The 20,166-nt window shown below is 41.8% G+C and overlaps 1 protein-coding gene across 1 annotated transcript in view; it reads right to left on the bottom strand.

The window, feature by feature from the left end:
* LOC139820831 (uncharacterized) overlaps positions 1–20,061 on the bottom strand; it is a 27,119-nt gene extending 7,058 nt beyond the window's left edge. Inside the window, exons 1-2 of the mRNA XM_071791389.1 lie at positions 18,839–20,061; positions 17,820–17,867 (exon numbers count right to left, since the gene is read on the bottom strand). Of these exons, the coding sequence (XP_071647490.1) occupies positions 17,820–17,867; positions 18,839–19,129 (339 nt within the window). The 5' untranslated portion in view covers positions 19,130–20,061. The remainder of the gene's footprint in view (positions 1–17,819; positions 17,868–18,838) is intronic.
* Between the last annotated feature and the right edge of the window lie 105 nt (positions 20,062–20,166).

Genomic DNA, 20,166 nt, shown 5'->3' with positions numbered 1-20,166 from the left:
TAATTAGGACAAGGAAAAGTATTACCTTATCGCAATGGAAGACAAGGATTTTCTTATAGAAAACATACTTTTAATCAATTCTTTTATGGGAAAGAATTTACATTGACTTTTCCACAACTGAAAAAAATATTTAATTAATATTTCTTCACATGTCTTGCCTTCTTCAACTTCATTTATTAGAATCAATAATTAGATTTTAATTAAGATGGATGGGATCGCGCGCATTCCTCCGGTCCTGCCCTCGCGTTCGGATGAAAGGATGCTCGAATTGCATCGCTCCTTTCACTTGTTCCCGCGAAACGTCTTTGCGACCCACGCGCGAAACAAGACCGGCGCTCGCCTCACGCAAATCGAAATTTCTTTCGCTCATTCGAAAAATTAATCTAGCTTGTCCGACGCGTGAGAACTGCGCTTGTAAGTAATACAGGCGCGCTTAGTGGTCCGCTCGTCATTAGGAGTTAACGTCAAGTTTCACCTCACGTGGGAGATTTTCACACAAGAGAGGATATACGATATATACACAGAAAGCGATGCGGAATATTTATCGCGCGCGCGTTGGCGTAGATATTCGTTTCTGATTGCACAAAGATTAATCTGTAATATATACGGCGCGCACGCGGGGAAGCGGCTGCCTACTATATTTCTCGCATTTATTTTATACATATATATATAGGAAGAAAAATCCCCTGGGAAGTTATTCATGCCACGTTCATAGTGTTCATACACGTTCGTATCGCACGGCCAAGCAGACGCTCTGACGAGTCCAGCGATTTTTTTCGCCTTTCTTATATTCTGCCTTGTATTATATCCTTGAATGCTGGCATTTGCCGATGCGCGTGGGAAGAAGTTGATGAAGTTCCGCAACCGATAGACGTACTTGTTACACGTATAAGATCAGGTAAAAGGGAAGGTCCTGCGGGCGCGCGCGAGTACGGCGTTAGTGCCTTCGCGGATTAATTCTTCATTTCGTGCAGCCGTTATTGGAATCAGAGTGAAATTACACGAGCACCTCGTAAATCCGTATCCCCCTTCCCTCCCTTCGTCTGCGATAGGCGTGGAATGTATCGTCCGCACTGTTCGCATTCGCTATCGAACGTTACGCTCCGAAAGGAGCTTAATTCTTTGTGTCGACTTGTGAGAAAGCTCTGCCCCAGCATCTCTCGAGAGTCTCGAGAGATGCAACGGCGAGTCCTGGGGAGAGCGGGAAAAAGAAAAAGGGAAAGAAAGAAAGAAATCCTTCGAGATTAACTCGAGTGCGCACGCGGACTCGTTCATGCGATAGTAAATATTCCAGCTTACGACCTGTTCTTGGCAACGCGGCGGATACGTGTAAGACTACAGCCGCGCATCGGCATTCGACGATTTGCCTTTAACGATCTATCTCGATCCACTTAATCCATTCATTTTGCGGAGCCTCTCGGTGGAGAGGCTTATAGACACTGCCTCGCGTTCATATACTCCGCCGCCGGGAAGAGAATCGTGTACACTCGCGAGAGAGCATTACTCTTACATTTAATAACGTTGTTGATTCTTACTGAAGGCGGGATTAAATCATACGTGCGTTATTTATAATTCAGCCGGCAGAATTTATTGGTAACTTAATTAAACGTGACATTACACGTCGCTGTTATGATCGAGAGATATCATACTGTGATAGTCGTGGAACTAGTGTCTAGTTGCAGTCAACAAAATATCGTAATATAGAAAGACATTACTTGTAATTTTCATTAAAACGGAGGTATTTACGTGCGCAATAATTTCGAAAAAACAGTAAAAACTGCAAAACTGTATATATCTATGCGAATTGACGTAGACGTATTTTCCCCCCCGAACGGAAAGAAAAAACGGGAGAGAATGAGACGAGACTAATGAGAAAAAGCTTCGGTACCGTACGAAACGGTTTCTAGCCAACATTGAGAACGAGTTCGCGACGAGCCGGCAGTCGTTAACCCGCGATGACCTCGAGGTAGAAAAGTATGAATGAGGATTTACGAATAATCATAGATCGTGTGCGAGATAAAGATTTCTCAGAGACAATCGCGAATAGAAATGTTTCGCCCGCGATCTGAGAAATGCTATAAATATAGTACACGTGACGTTCATGACATGTTCGGCTGATAATAATATAATATATGTGTATATATCGCGATAGAGCGTAAATCAACATGAAATCCGATAAATAACGCATACAAGTCTCAGAACGCTTGATCAAGTAAATATCCGGTATCAGTTTAATAAAATTATTGATATGTACTCACAGTCGAGATAAACTTTTACATTTCCGCGAATTAAGATAATACTTAAAACGCTGAGAACTCCAGTTACTATATATCTTCGCTAGCATCAAGAAAATGGAAAGTATATTTTATGAATATGATGAGAAAGTAAATTGTAAAATTAAATGAAATTGTGTTTGTGAAAAGTAGATTCTGTATGTCGCGCAAACGCTTCTGACAAACGTTCCCCGGTTTTTTCTCGCGCGTTCGGCTTTCGCCGTGAGAGCTCCTGGCTACGACACAAATCGCTTTTCTATTGTCTAAATTAATGATTATTTTCACCTGAAGGTCGACATCCGCCACGTAATTACGACCCGCCTGGATCTCTCATTATCCCCCAGAAAGGGTTATTGTCAAGTGGCGAAGCGGTATATAATTGAACCATCTATTTTACTTTATAATAGCTTCCGTTCAAGTAACTAGGTGAATAAGTCTTCAAAGACTATTAATTATCTTTGATCGTCTGTACGATATGCAAACTGTTCGAGAATCGATAATCCTATTATCTTCAAAGCCCGTTTCTTTCATTGAAACAATGAAAGCGTTCGAAGAAGCACGGTACGTACCTGCTGATAACAAGTGTTTGAACGTTAGATGCAACATTGTCTTTCGGTTTCCTTTTTATAGACGTTCTCTATTAAAATTTTCGAAAATAAAACAGAAAATTGACGTGCAACAAAACGAATTTTTGTTTTAGTGAGAAAAATTACGTTAAAAAAATATATTTATAAAAGACGACATAATTTAGCATTGCTTCGATGAAGCAAAATTAAAACGGTAATGCACTGTGTGTGTGTGTGAGACAGAGAAAGCTTCTTTTGTATTTTAATTAGAACAATTGATGAATCAGAGAATTAAACTCTGAATCTATGATCTGCATCGTCACTATCGAGAACAAGCATATTAAGATCGTAGCGACGATAGAGCCGCGAAAACGGAACGCGAGAGGAAATAGGAGAAGGGGAGTAAGAAAAAAGAGGGTGGAGGAGACGGGGGGAGGCTGTTGGCATTCCAACAAGATGAGAGGCGATTCCTCCCAGCGAAACATCGTCTGCGAGTTAGGCTTCTCCATCCGTTCAGCTGGAATGCACTAAAAATAGATCGAGTCTGGGCGCCATTTTGCAGCCGACAGTTTTGCCGGCGTTTTCGCCCTCCGTCTCCGCTGAGAGAGAATCCTCTGGCAGGTTTATCAACTTTGGAGAAACCGCGTATTAAACACCGCAATCTGTATACAGTTACCGCGCGTAGCTCGTCCTAATTACATGGGACTTCGAGGTCCTTATATACGATAATCACGATTCTATATACGGTATTCACCTCGTGTCATCATATCGTAAGTGTACGTAACGCGGAACGCGCCGAATTCTGAAATTTATGCTGCCCTACGCGCCTGAGAATTACATCTTCGCGTACAATGCGATTCCCTCGCACAATGCTTTGTAGCGCCGGCGCTACGCGTTGCATACAAATCGCCGTTTAGTGACTCACGGCGTCTCCGTGAATCTCCTCCGAAGTGACTAACGGCGTCGCCTTCGCCGGGGTTATTATCCCTTCTATTTCTCCGACGGAGCAGCAGCTGCATATGAAGCGTGACGGCGCGATTAGTGCCGCATATTTTCTAAATGCAATTTTCACTTCTACACGGTATAACGACTCTGTAAAAAAATAGGTGAATTAGAATCAATTATAATTGGAATTTACCCGTAGTTAGAAATTCCTGCCTGCGTATATTTTTCAATATAGGATTAATTATTATTTCCGGGGGGAGGAGGAATTCGAACCCTATACGTAAAGTAATTCAATCTCTGCATGCGTACGCGTTCTGATAATTAACATTTTTTGTGCTCATTAATTTAATGACAGCTAGAATGTATCTCTGCATATTTTTTACGTAAGATACGACGAAGTATGTTCCCTGCACACGTTCCAAACGTGTAGTGGTGGCGATATAACGCATTATATGGCGCACGTCGCGTGCATTCGAAGTGCACACGCGCGTGTCATAACGCGGATCCGAAAATAAGCCGCCGGCTTTTACGAATAGTTCATACCATCGCCATTCATGAGTCCGCTGCGGCGACGGCGACGGCAGCTTGTACGCACGAGAGCAGCGCGAAGAGAGCACCAAAAAGTGCCGGTGGCATTAAGCGAGTTTGCAAGGGGAGACGCGGAGACGCGTTGGTCACGCCTCGCGGATGCGGCATCTGCCGCAAAGACAGGAAAGAGACGGAAAAATAAAAACGCGACGGCTCTCCGGATTCGGCCGCAGCCGCGGTTCTTAGTTCTTCGGCAAATTAAAAAGCAAATGCAAATAGCGCCGTGATATCTGGAGCGTGAAACAAGAGGGACAAATCACCGTCGTTATCTATGCCTCTCGGAAAGGAGGATTAAATTCTATTCGGCAGTTTAAATCGCAATCTCCGTGATTCGTGAAATACTCTTGCGTAATGAATAATACACCGTGGAGCAGCGGGGCGCGACGAGCCGCGTCGTTCCTTCGGTAATTTCGCAAATTTCAAAAATTCGTATCGATTCGTGATTCGCGGATCCTTGACGTCCATCGCGTCACCGGAAAACGATCGATTGATCTCTTCCACCTGAGTGGCAGATCCAGATGACTCATCTCGATCGTCGCGTCGCCGCGAGATCATTGCGCGGATGTACACACGCTAATCAGAGCGTGCGATTAGAGAGACTGCGCTCTACACAATTGCAGCGTTGTGCGGCACGGTCTTCTTTCTTTCGGGCCGGATCTCAAAGCGTGCGTTCGCTACCGGAACTCTCCTACGCGCACACCGGTCGAATTATTCTTACGACGTTGTAGCGCGTTGCAGTCGCGCAACGATTCTCTTACAGGTTTACAGAAATTACCTACCGAAAAAATTGATTTCTTAAGCTAGCACACAAGTCCCTGCACGCATTAAGTTTGAGAAGCCTGCCTGTGTACGTTCAATATTATTCTTTACTATTTAGCACTTTGACTATTTCTCGTTTGCAAGAAAACGCGGCGTCGAATAAACGTGTAATTATTACAGACAGCTAGAGCCATTTTAATTTGCTGCGTTCAAAATTAGTTAGATCATTAATAACTGACGCGATCTAACCAATTTCGAATGCAGTAGATTAAAATTGCTCTATCGATCATCTTTATTCGAATTTATAATGTAGCTGCTTGAGTAAACTTCCGGCCATGGAATGAGCACACTGGTACCCGCATTAAATTTTCCGGGCCACCGAAAAGCTTGTCTCAGACTACATTTAGAACCTAACCCGTATCTATCTGGGTCAGGAAGTCGAAGAACTCCTCACGCTTGTGTCATCCATCTAGATGTGTTCAACGGCTTCCTCTGTCGTTACCAGCGGGATAAAATCTCATGTATAATTCGTTGTGACGTAATCTTCTTTGGACATAAACGCGGTACCGTGAAGATTTTCATCAATAAACAAACTTCCCTACGTGCCGTTTCGATAAACATACGTTAATGCAGTTAATTATTTAAGTTTTTTAACTCTGAGTTATTATAATACATTTTCTTTCTTTCTCTCTCTCTCTAAAATATAGTTCTATATATAACATCGATAAAGAAACAAGGACTTTGTTGACGCACGCTATTCTAAATTCTAACGCAATCGTTTTAAAATCTATTTTCTAATTCTGTCCTTCCAAAAGAAAAACGGAGGTTTGTTTTTATCTCACAATCAGTTAAACTCCTGTTAAACCCTAGTTGATTCGTATCTTTATGACCGTGACGTTGATCATGTAGAACGGAACTAGAATAGAATGAAATATATATTCTTTGAACATTTATTTCACATAAAAAATCGAAGGTTTACGAAATCGACCTCAGCAGAGAGAACGGCGCGCCTATATCTTATATTTAACGATACATGCAGATTCCGTTCACACACACGCACACTACATGCATGTGCACGTGTTTTACTCGCACCTGCGGCACGACGGATACTGCAGACGCTTCGTCAAAAGACGAGAACACTATCTCTACGTTTTGCATCGTCGAGATTCAACGCCGGTTTGCCGCGCCGTGAGATCAGATTCTCACCTTCGATATGCAGGATCACGACTGTTGGACCGTGATCCCGCACGTGTGACATTACATACCAGGTATCTCGCGTACGTATCAGATGTATCATGTATATGCCAAGGATCTGTTCTACATACAAGACTTCTTCCCAGAAAAAAAATTAGTTTTCAATTAGTTTTCATTTTCAAATAAAGCTTTTTCGGTAAAAATCGAGCGATATGCAGACGTGTATCCCTTACCGCTTTTCTCCGTGCGTCGCGTCGGTCGTTTAGTTCGTGAGAGCAGAAAGCGCGCAAAGGTCGGAAGGCAATTGCTCATGTATGCGTGTGTGTGTGTGTGTGTGTGTGTGTGTATATCCATAATCGCTAAATTCGGTGTCCACGAAAGCGTCAAGCCGTTTACGTGAAGACAAGACTTGTACCGAGAAATCGCTCGCGGCGCGCCGACGGCAGCGACCGTCCAAATAATCGGAGGCACTCTCCTTGATCCGATTCCCAACAACATCCCGTACAAGACCTTCTGCATTCGTATTTGCATGCGCTCTTACTTTCACGAGGCGACTCGGTCGCCCGGTCGTAACTACGGTCGTCTGTTTATTGGAAATAAATGGGCATTTATTTCCATTTATTGCTACGTGGATTACGTGAGCGTTTAAAGGAGATAAAATGTGTTTGACAAAAAAAGTGACTCATAAGTTTAAACTGTTAACGAACTTTCCCAATATAATTCGACGTTTTGCTATAATTAAAAAAAGATAATTGAAGTACCAGTTTATATGCCGAAATATTTTTTTTATTTATAATTTTATCAATTTTTGGCAAATTAAAATGCTATTGTACATACAAACGTAACATGTTAACGTAACCCGTAAAAAGGTCACGCAATCTACTCGGTTCACCCTTGTTACTCGTTTAATTATCGATTGCACAATTCGATGAACTCCGCGTTACGAGACACGTCAGATTATATTTCATGATGGTCCGCGCGATGACTCAGGTAGAAAATCAGACAACACGCAGAAAGACGGAGAGAAGCAAGCTCGTGCATAGGCTCGCATATCGAATCACTGAGGAAGAGGGCGTACGTTAAACAGACCTTAATTGACGCACGGCGTGCGCTTAATTAAGGGATACGCGGCACGCGATGATAATTGTGACGAACTGTGTCAATACCTAGCCGCCGACACGTGGTTCAGGGGGTGGCGTGCGTTCGATAAATTAATGAAGACAATTATTAGATTAACGACATCCCGTCCGGCAGTCGCGCCGATGTGCAATTAGGATGCTCGACCGAATACGACCCTTATTCTCGCCGACGCGACGCGGCGCACGCTAGCTAATAAACCGAGTCGACAAAAGCAAATAGAACTGACAATTTTTTAGAGGTTAAAATTAATTTCGCAAAACACGCAGAAGCACAATGAAACAGAAAAAAAATTGCCCCTCGTATCACACGCGATTTATAATTTGAAAATTGTCCATTCACATCTAAATATATATATATATATATATAAGTATATATAATCTAAATATCACAGTATATAATATAAATATAATAAATATGAATATTAAATTTATTATATGTATCTAAAAATTACTTGTAATTAATTTTGAAATTCGAATTCTCTTAACCCTCCGTCACCACCGTTATTTTTACTGTTTTTGTTACCCCCCTGGGTCCAGCCTGCTGGATCCTGGTGTCCCTTGACGAGTGAGTGAGTTCTCACTACTAACAACTTTTTTTAAGGAGGGGAGCCAGACCTCGCCCTCTCTTTATTTCGGAGATATTTGATGAGCTCAAAATTTCGCTTGTGCCTAAAAAGACCCAGGGGGATGACGGAGGGTTAAAATAATTATCCAAAATTGAATTAAAAAATTAAGGTTTATTGCCGTTCGGGATTATTTCGAAAAATCGCCTGTATCTTGAAACATGTATGATTGAAAGACAGTCTTCATAGTTTTGTCAAGGACAAATCTATTTCAAACTAATCGTGGAATCCACGTACTAAAGGAAATACGAGACTCGTGTATCATCGTGCGTGTTTCCAAACTCGAGCGAGTACCTACGGCAGAATTCCACGACGGATAAATCCCAGCGATATCGCGAATGTGGTTTTAGAGTCATAAAGCGCCCTGAAATCCACAGGATCGATGGAGCAAACGGAAAGCGCGATAAAGAGGCGTAGTTATTCCGACGGTATGCCAAATATGCTAACTGGAGGATAAAGGGAGCAAAAAGGGGATCGAATCTCTCGTCGTGACGAGAGACTTTCGACGATGAAGAACATAGAGGAAGGAGACGTGGAAGACCGCGCTCAAGGCCGTGTTACAGACGGAAATAGATTGCTCTTTTACAACTTTTTTGCGATGCGTGTCTTCTCTTTGTGTGGATATTGCTCGTCGAGTAAATGGAATCGCGGAATGTTTATGGGAAAGACCGGCGTATAACGACTCGAATTAAAAGTCATCGCTACTTTTACCGTCATTCATATTACATGTGCATTTATACTGCAATTATTGCAATCTTTAAAAATAATTCTCAGTATAGAGTTATAATTTTATTGTATCGACTGTCTCTGCCATTCGGATTTAATTGCTGGTCGCGCATGAAAGTGAAAGATTACTGCCATTGTTGCAGTGGGACTCGCAATGAATTGCCAGTTTCCAGACATCTTTATAGGCCCATCAATGCTAATAGCACTGTAATTGAATAGAAAAGGATCCCCTCTATTATGAAGTTTCCGTTTTTAATAAATATTTTAATATGCAATTCTTTATGGCTGGCTTCCTGTTAAATCTCGTTACGCGGACTAAAGAATATTTATATATATAATGTATATTCTAATTTGAAATATATATATACATTCAAATTTATTCGAATATAATAACGATACCTGTTTATGCGGCACGTGTTACATAATTATATTTAAACATAGACTTCCATTAATTTTTCATCAAATTTTTAGAAATATTCTTTCATTAAGTTAGTAAGTAGTGTAACTAAACGCGAATAAAAGTGACGGTCATTTACAATTATTCGTCTTGAAGTTTCGCCTGCAGAACCCCGTTGCAGATGGGGTTTTCAGCGGAATTCGCAACGAATGCCGGAAGCGTTTGATTAGCAGTTTGCTCATTATCGACCAGATTATGAGATAAGCGCCGGCGACGGCGGACAGGAGAGGTCGCCTACTTGTCCAGTACTCTGGAATAATAATCGTCCCCCGTGAGGACGCGCGACGGCAGAATTATTATATGCACAACGACGATGAGAAACGCGGCTCTACGAGCCAGCTTATTACAAAACGCGCCGTTACGTGCGTATATACGCAGAATTATAGGTGAGTTCGCGCGCGACTGTCCGTTGCAATGTTGCATTGCGCTCGCACTGCCTCGCACACGTCGGCTTTCACTCGGACACATTCGAAACAGTTGCTGGGAAAATTCTCTCGCGTGATGCCCCTGACCGGAGCCTCTCTCGATCATTCTTATCATTCGCCGTCGCGATATCCTTTTTTGTCGCAACGAAATCTTATAACACCCGGCTTGAAGAAGCAATAGGAAATAATAAATAGACAGAGAGAGAGAGAGAGAGAGAGAGAGAGAGAGAGAGAGAAAGAGAGAGAGAGAGAGAGAGCGCAGAACTTTGAGAGACAGAACGACGTGATTTATTTGCGAGGAATTTTGAGTCTGATAATTTATAGTCCATGAGGATGTCTGGATTAACTACCTAGTAGGTAATTTTACGGCTTGCGTTTATTTTGACAACTGTTAGAGTTCAACAACACGAGATGAGCACCTCTTCCCGCCTCCCTATCCGCACGAAAAACTTCGGCGACGGTGGCACTCATTAGTCTCAGAATATTAGTTATGATGAGTTCACGGTTGCCGGCTTTCGCAAGCGGACATCTCTCGGCTGCATCGGGAAGTCACTTATATATATGTTTATCTGAACGCGCGAGGTCACGCGGCAATTAGGCACACTGACCATCGGTTATGGCAATTGATCTTGATGGCCATGAAGAATCCGCGGGCGCTCGTAAAAATTAAGGAATCTGGTGACTCATGCCGTTTTTACCTTCGTTTCTTGTCCGGGGTGCCTGAATCGCCGTCTCTCGCGCGAGAAAGCTGACTTATTTGGCGAACGTGGAGAACGATTCGATTCAATCGTCTGATCTTGATCGACCGATTCGTGGCAGTCGTCTTTTTATTGGCCGTAAAGCGGCTATAATTTTAACACGCTCCGTTCTATATTCCGATAGTTGAACGATAGGTCAGAAATTTTCAACCAGAGTCGTACTTATGAATTTTTCGTGAGGGACTACATATTACATTTTATATTCTCGTATTTGAATAATAAAGTTTTAGCATAAAAAAGAGCGTGGAAAATAAAAATTCACAAGGGCGAGATTGATGAAATTAGCATTATTTATGAATTTGTATTTGTATTATAATTATGCTCAACTACTTCTTGATTTTTTAATTATTTCCTTGAGGTTCAGAGGACATAGTAAAGAAAAAAAAATGCGAATGCAGCAGAGAGTCATTGCAGATGTGTCATGTGGCATAATTATGGTGATGCAAATTGAATGTCAACGTAACGTTATATATCATGACTTCCTTGACAGTCATGATGGTTGGCATTTAAAGATTCTTCCCCTCATTATCGCGCCGGCCCGCGGCCGCTCGTTATTGCGAAAACAAAGAAAGTAGTACGAGTCACGAAGAAGAGCCGCGTTTCGATCCTTGAAATAGGAAATAGGAAAACAAATTGAACGAGCAGGCAACCCTTAGGCACATACGATATCTCATCTGACAATCGAGAACCAGCTGCATGGCTGTTGACTTTTTGACCCAAATGTAGGATATAGATAATGTTTCCGTGTTTTCTTTATTTTAAAATATCTGTTAATACATTAATTTATATATTTGACTTTTATAGATCAATATTAAGACAGAAATATAAAAAGTAATAAAAATAGAAAAAATATAATAAAATAATAAAAGTATAGAGGAATATGAATATATATATTTCAAATTTGACACGATTGCATAAATATAGATTCCAATTAACTTCTGAAAAAATCAGAAACATGCAATGTCTCACATTTTGTTTCTATTTCATGTTCCTATTTTCCTCTGTTATAAATGGATATGTACTATAAAATATAAATTAACATTACACTACGCGATAAATTCGTTGCCAACAAAAGAGACAAAGAGATGGGGCTGTCGGAATGTACGCACGCAGGAATGTACGCGGTTAATGCATGTTGTACGTGCTCGGGAAGGTGCGTATTTCGTGGATAGAGGCAACCGGAAGAGGCTGAGGGCACCCGAGTGGAACGCGGCCCGACGGTGCAGAGAGTAATGACACTGTGGTGTAAGTAATCGTCAAATAAGGGCCTTCCTAAGCAGTACGTATGGACGTAGTTAATAAATTGGCTAATGTAGCATTATATCTATCATTTTAGTTATATATACATATATATACATATATACATATATATAAAACTAAAATTATATATATGTATGTATATATACATAATAATTTATCTATATAAGGCCTTTATTAGATTCATTGTCAGATTTAAAATTTATTCGAAAAAGAAATCACTCATTTTACTCCCATCCCGTGTGAATCCATCAATTAAAAAACAGCAGTTTGTGTTAACTTGACTGGAAACAATGGATTAACCAGGCATCGACTCGATTGTTGATTTAACGGCAGCTCATTTTTCAAATGAACGAAGAGAGAACTAGAGAAACGCTCACTATGATCTACGGACTAGATTGCGCGGATCATTGGACTATACTTTATGACCGCGTAATGTACAATCTAGTCGAAAGTGACGTAACGTCAAATCGCTTTGTCCATGTAACTAATCCCTCGCAAATTCTGAGAATGGACCGATGTATCTATCATATTCACATAATATTTTACGATGCCAAAAATGCCTAATATCACGCGCGAATATAGAAAGAATTAATATATAATACATATGTATGTGTGTGAGTTGTGTGACCAGACCATTCTAGGAATTTAATTTGCATATTTAGATCAAATAAATATTCACGTAGCAACCTTCAAAGACACGCGTCGCAGACGATTTCTTACTGCTCATTTCTATCTTCGACAGACATATTCTGCGAAAGCAAACTCTCTCATTAATCTATTTTACATAAATAGACGTACACGGATGCAATTTCTTTCAGGCATATATAAAATGAATATTCATTAGACGTCCTCGTTACGGCAAATCTCGGTCTTTCGACCCTTATCTAGATCGACGAATGTGCTAACAATGAAGAACGAAACGGTCTTTTAAAGGATGTTCTCACTTGTAAATATATTTACACGTTGATAAGTCTGTTTGATTTTCTCATCAGCCGTGTTGCTTATCGCGTACACATCGTAACACATGTTGTGTACACATTAACCAGACTAATATCGGAAAACTATAACAGCCTTAATTTGTGCCGAGTAATTTTCCTCCTCTTACACCATCGACATTGCGCGTACAGCTTTTCTATAGGAAAATGTGAGCTCTACATCTTTTACTCTCGACAAAAAATTAATTCTTGTACAGCTATTTATCAGACATGCGTTTGAAAAAGCTTCCTATCTAGTAGAAGGTACGATATTGATCATCCATCTAATAATATCGCTGCTCTAATTCGCCCCTAGCGCGTACAATGAATTATCGTTTAATGAGAGTTTATGAGTTTACGAGAGTCAAGATATGTACTCCATATCTTCATATCAAATGTTTAACGAGTCGTTAAAAAGACCCCTATGTATTAATGACGCTATAATTTTAAACAGCACGATCGATATCGCCCAATCCTCAAACAACACAAAGACAAAAAGAGTGTAAAACCTATAAAAATCTTTCTCTGAAGAATATAAAACGGCAAATGATCTTCCCGAGTTTTCGCGCCGAACCATTGTTTTACATATATCTTCCGGACCACTCAACGAAAACATTTTCGTTGGCCCATCTGACGATGACTCGCTCTCGCGTACCAATTCAAAACACATCGGCGGTATAGGTACTTGAGAACTGCGGCCACTTATCACCGCGTCCCTCTTCGCCAAATATATGGATTTCACGTGGATCTTTATTATTATTATTACGGAATGCAATCATACGCGGCTATGGCGAACGGAAGAGCGTGCACGGTGCACAACTGTACAGGCAGAGGGAGGAGAAGGAAGAAGAAGAGGAGGCAAGCCCGCGCCCGGGTCCGCCGCGCTGGATGCTGCATTCCCGAGAGTGCACTAATGCATGGACTGGGTTATGTAAATAGCCACGATACGGCGAACAACGCGCCGGGTTAAGCGCCCGCTTGCCGTCTCCGTAATATCGAATAACGGTGCTTCGCGGTGCGGCACGACCGCGGAAAGTGTAACTCCTCCGCGCGATACTGTTCTCCTCCGCCTTCTCTTTCTCCCTGTCACGAAATCCGACAGTAATAGCGAATGTCACGATGCGACATGAATGGAACGTGGTATTTTCATCGCGATGCCGATGACACGCGGAATTTCTAGGGCCGTCAGGTAATAGTGATTAAATTTGCGAAGCGTCATGGCGTAGAGTTATGTGCTGACTTCGAGGATGTCGATGCAGCATAAAATAGAATATCTATTATGAAATGAACGAGGAGCGGTCGCGATAAAGTGAGTTAAATCCAATATTTTGATAAAAACGATCTTTTAGAAAGATTTTTTTAAATAGAAATGAATTATTGTTCAAGGCTCTAAATTAAGTAGTATGCATCAGATGGTGCGTCTATCACTTTTTATATTTTGAAGATAGATGCATTGTGATTTGCGAATATTTATGTTAAATCCATTTCTAACTCCGTTATATTTCCGTTTCGTATCTTTACACTCGTGTTCGATCACTTGTTACATGTGATGTCAATATTTCGTCACGTGATCATCACGTTCCATTATATAGCTTCTTCTTCGCCGTTCCTAGAACGTCACACGAGAAGCGGTTTGACGCTATAAATGAAATAACACCTCGAGGTCTGTCGGGCAGATTAATCTCTTCCTTTCTTACGAACTTCGCGCCCCGCTCGCACGAATCCACTTCGCGTCGTAAACATTGTATATCTCTGAGGAGCGCGAGTTAAACAGATATCGTTTAGAAGTTTCTTCGAAACTGTGTAGCTTCGTTCCTTCTCAGAGCGGAGCTATGTAAAAATAGCGGCACCATTTTAGAACTCGAGCAAAAAGAAACTAATTGTGCTATTTTTCTGTCAAGATTGTCATGCTGTGTGTTTAGTTTACTTAACATATTTTACCCACAAGCTTTTACTTTTAGTAACACAACAATATTTATATCCCTAAATTATTAACTTTCGGTGCGACTTAAATAGTTTCAATATATACAGCTTAAAAATATATAATAAACCTTTCTTATAATTTTATTCTTTATTATTAGGTAATTAAATCTATAATTATTTTATACGTTTTCCTAAAAATTAAAGTGTTTAATATTTCATTAAAAAATCAAATGTTTTACAAATGGATCAAGTTCGATCTATTTCATGTAGTTCGTATTATATTATTACAATAGCTAAGAAGCTCGCAAAATGGAGCAATGTATACTTTTTATATTTGCGAAGAAAATAAAATATAGGGAAAGTTAAACGCCAAGCTCGATTTAACGATATTACACAACGATGCAAAGATGGATGGCATAACGTGCGAACACGGAAGAGCAGGAAGCTATAAAAAGAAGTATTCTCTTTTATAATCGCGGCGATGTAGCTGGAACCATCGAGACGGATATTGAAAAAAATGTTGATCAAAGGAATCGTACGAAGGTTAACGGTTGCCTTGAAATTGCCAACGAGGCGAGAGAATGCGCGTGCAATTTGCCTTTTATTAGTCGTGTGCAAAATGCGTCGGGGCAGACAACTTCGTTTCGGGTTAAAAGACGAGAAATCGCGTGATTAATTCTCACGCGAGCAACGGGATTCGTTTCGTTACTGCCGTAGCTCCAATTTACTCGGCTAATTAATCGGCGTTCCCTAATTACCGTCGACCTGCAAAAATTCCGAGCTCTCTTTCACTCGAGCGACAAAGCTGAAGAAAAAATATAATTTGCGTCTCGAGTGTTAATAGAAAATGATCGCGATGAGTTTCGAATTTCAAGATAAAAGTAAATTCGAGAAAAGAAGCACATCGAGGGAGAAGGTTTTTTTTTTTACAAAAGAGTTGCGTTGTTATATCCTTTGTTACAAACCGGTTACCGCGACGCGCGATTTCGCAATCGACAGGAAGGGCTCTTCCGGCCCTTACGAACCTTTCTCGGTCTCGATCGTATCTTATCCGCGTGACTCGTAAAACGTGCGAAACCGTCGGCAAGGATCAGGAAGGAAATCACGGGTGCGTGTCGCGCCATGATGTATACCTTACGCAGGTGTGCAAATGGAAGCAACAACGAAGTATCCTTAAACGCACTTCTCGAGCGTAGGCAAATAACTCGTTCTTAGACATGCGACCGCTTAATCGCGTTGCCCGCGGTGATAAAAATTTCGAGGATGTGCGACGGCGCAGGGGTGGAATTCAATCGCCTGCAACAAGGACGCGCGCCACTTTAAGCTGCAATCGCGATTTTATGTTCCGTAGCGAATCTTCACACTAACGTTTCTGAGAAATCAATTTTACCTTGCTCTCTCCGTCTGGCGCTCTCTACGTATCACATGATAGGACCACGGTTATCTTACGCAAACAAAGGAGGCTCGCTGCAAACGAAGGGATTATCGTTTAACGTGACTCTTTCACACGCGGCAGGTTATTGCCGTGACGCGGAGAGGGGGATGATAATTTTCTTGTACCGACCACCGACGTGTCATGGTGTGGGATCGAAAAAGCAGGATGGTGACATCACGCGCGAACCCGCTCCGTCCGTTTGTCCGGTCACTGGCGTGGTCGGGCAAACGTGCCACGGTGCACAAACACACGCGCATGCATTCGGATAGGTCCCTACAAAGGCCTACACGCGGCGTCCCTCGGACTGATAATAATTACGGGAGGGGCTGAAGCGGACTTCCGCTCGACATATACTCGATCTGTGGCGAACGGCTGTCGGGAACGAAACCACCTACGGATATTTCAGGAACGACGCGACTTCGACGGTTTTCCGTCGACATTTACAGCTTTTGCGGGTGAAAAATTAAGTGGCTAAATCAACACGTGCTTAACCCACAACTGCGGATGGCTCGGGGCCAATCTAACAATTCTCTTGTTTAAATAAGATAACAAAGTTGTTCGCAACACCTGTGACACTCAATCGCTCGAGGTATCTGTCATTTATCTTCTATTATTTTTGTTATTCATTGCTGATGAATGATCAACAATTATAAATATTTCAGGAATAAATGATTTACAAATTAATTTAAGGATCTCAGTAGTTTAGGTCTTAAGTGAATTCGATTATTGATAACACAGTCATACTATTTACAGATAACAAATTATAATTATAATATTTACTTGTATTTTATTGGTTGGAATTTCGTGCCACGCTACAGTAGTTACTAGACAGTTAGAGTTCACAGTAGGCCCGGAATAGATGGTCCACTCACTGTGTGAATATTCGGTGACCGAATGGTACTCGGGTCGTTGCAATTATTCCAACAATTTCTGATGAGATTCCACTCGCTCCGATATAATAACGTGCATATGGAGCGATGCGGTAGGAAATGGTAGGAAATAGGCATGAAAAAGTATATTACGGGATTCCAGTATATTGTGGGATGTAACCTCACGTTGTTTCGAACGATTAGTCACCATCCGTCCGATGGCAAATCGGGGAACGCTTAACAACGAAAATAAAGACAAGCGGAAACGTGGTCTGTTACTTTCGGAATAAATAATCGCGTCGTTCGTACATGAAAGAACTCTTCGTCGTTTCGAGCCGTAAAATGCGCCATGGTCAAAGAGCACCTGGCCCTTTTCTACCGTCACTGAAAGAAGAGAGGAATCGGAGAACAGAGATTCTCAGAACAACGCGAATTTAAACTCATTCAAAATTTAACAAGAACTCATTCTTCGAAGTCGTCAAGTTCTAACTTTTTGAACCAAGAAATAGTGAAAAAAAATCTTTTTGTTCTTCTCCGTCATAATTTTATCTAATTTAGAGAATTAAATTCAGCTTCCTCTATCGGATTCCAAAGATTATGGGTCGGCATAAAATTGTCTGAAATAATCGATTCAGTTATGAAACAGAAAGTGCACTTTAATTCCTTTGTGCTAAACAACGTATCTCCATGGCATTCCATGGCTTTCGCGCCGCGATCTTGAATCGTTTCGAAACAGTAAAGTGGTACCCATTCAGGATCCTAAATAAGCCGTGTTACATTGACAACGCGTTGAATGAAGATAAAGGGGTACGTTCGTATGTCCGAGTCGGGAAACGTTTGGCGGGGAGATGCGTCGGGGATGAATGTGCAATAATATAAAGCCGACGAGGCATAAATAAACTCACCTTTCGAAGTTTCTCCAATTCATTCGCATCTGCAGCCGGCTGTGCCGCCTGTCAAGAATAGAAAGTATCAAATTATTTGACGGCCGCCGCTTTATATGTAACGCATTAAACGTGCATTTTCAACGAGAGTAACGCGAACGCGCCCCCCTCCTCCTCCGGCTTGGATATCTGTACCCGTAAGCGCGTTGCATCTTTCGACATTTGATCGGCCCGGCACAATAGCAGATATGCACGGTCGGCGTTATCCAGCAGAAATCCCATTTATTGTATTTAAATCGAGTTGCAAAACTCGAAGGTGCGCGCGCGGTCTAACGCTCGAAGGATTTCATTGCGCTTTGCTATACGAATTTCGTAATTAGTCGTAAAGTAGGAACGCACGCGCTCGAGTAACGCAGCTACTATCGCTACTCCCATCGTAATTCAAGCGCGTTATTAAGCTTAGCGATTCCGGAACAAGTAGGAATAGTTTCTCACATCCTTATGGAAGATTAATCCACGAGGAATGTATGAGACATCTGGAAATTGCGGCGTACGTGCAGATTCCTGAATCAATTTGGAGTAAATTTATCAAAAGGGAAAATTTCTCAATTTAACTGAATTCTCGAAACTCGACCTTCAAACTAAATTAAATTTAATTAAAATATTAAATTATTCGAGTTAAAAAGTTGTGCTTAAAAAAATGGCATTAAATTCGTATTGAAAAAATTAATTCTAAATTGGGTAAGAGACAGAGAAATTCTTAGATGAAAAGAAATACCTACGTATAATCTTTGTGCGTTCACCTGTAGAATGCGGTGCAACCTCTAGCACATTCCTTTGCGCGAAATTATTTTTGTACGTTCCAGAATCTTTAGTATCGATAGAGAGCGTTTCTTATATCCCTCGTATATATAACAGGATACCGCAACATCATCTCCGGAGTGGATGATATTTCACGTGCGTAGTTACCGTTACCGTAATATTAAGAGAGAATCGCGTTGTGAAAGAAAAGACTGCAAAACAGTACAAAAGGCATTCACCTCCTTCGGCTTCGGTTGCTCCCAGAGAGCGGCGGCGGCTCGCGCCGCGGCGTCGTCGCCGTTCGCCGGCTTGCTGTCCGCGAAATTCACGAGCGAGAAGAAATTGTTGTTCCGCGCGTTGTTGTTCCGATCCTCCTCGTTCTCCCCGACGTTGTCGAGCAGCTCGTAATCCAGGGACTTGCAGTCGCGGCCGCTGCTGATGAAATTTCGCGCGAACGCGCTCTTGAAGAAGCGACCCGGCGAGACCTCGCTGCCGAGGGCGAACTCCACCTTCGGAGTCTCGGTTGTCATCGCGGCTGCCGATGCCGATGCAAAGAAGGAGGAGGAATCCTACGATCGCGAACGCACCGCGGGACGCACTGACAGATGCTGCGAGCCGCGGAATGCCGCTCTACACGCGGACATTCGCGACGCGGATCATCGCCGCACACGAGTCTCTCGGGAGAGAAAACAAAACACAACACGGTGAATTCTCCTCTAGCACCCAACGTCTCAGTCGCGCGGCTTTTAAATCGCCATCCGTCCACCGGGCGGTCGAGCAACCGAGGGAAAATCGCAAACGAGACGCACGGTACGCCGGCGCGTGTTAAACTGAGCGCCAAACTCCACGCGCAGTCCTTTTCTAGTTTCTCCTGCCTCTGTCTGCTGCGAGCGCATGCGATCCAATCGCATGACGGTCCGAGAGGGTCCGCTCGGTATACCGGGTATTGTTCACAAGAAGAGAGAAAAACCGCTGTCTCTTGTGCATTTATTGGCACGAGACACAATTGATTCGAGTTATGAAAAATAGGCGAGAGCATTAAGAATGTAGAGCATTGGAAATTGTATGTGCGAAAGAACCAAGATGTAATTTCTTATTATATAGTTTGAAATTGTCAAGTTCTTTCTCGGTTCTTGCTCAATTCTACATAATTATGTTCATTTTTTTTCTACAGTTTTTATAAATTGCTTCAGCAAAATATTTCAAGTTTCCAAAATACGTAGTATGCTTAGAAAAATGTAGTGAAACCGATGAGGGCAGCTCCAGCTGCATAGGTGTAACAGCTGGATGGATTAACACCTGGACTCGTGCCTCGTGCGTATCTAGGGATTTGCGAATTACTTTCTGGAAGAATGGTTTAGAGATTATAATTTATCACTGTGAATTTTACTATTTCTTGCAAAAATATAACTGGACAACGTGTCAACTCGATATTAATTATACTAATCCGATGTTTCTGATAAACAGCTGTAATATTTTAAAGCAATCACGTTCTTAATTGGGTTCGTAATAAAATCATTGATCTAGGCGGATTTTTTGAAGTTGTAGGCTTAAAGGAGATTAATTA

Source organism: Temnothorax longispinosus, chromosome 10 (assembly GCF_030848805.1).
Source record: "Temnothorax longispinosus isolate EJ_2023e chromosome 10, Tlon_JGU_v1, whole genome shotgun sequence".
Lineage (NCBI taxonomy): Eukaryota > Metazoa > Arthropoda > Insecta > Hymenoptera > Formicidae > Temnothorax > Temnothorax longispinosus.
This window is presented reverse-complemented; position numbering and strand designations above follow the sequence as displayed.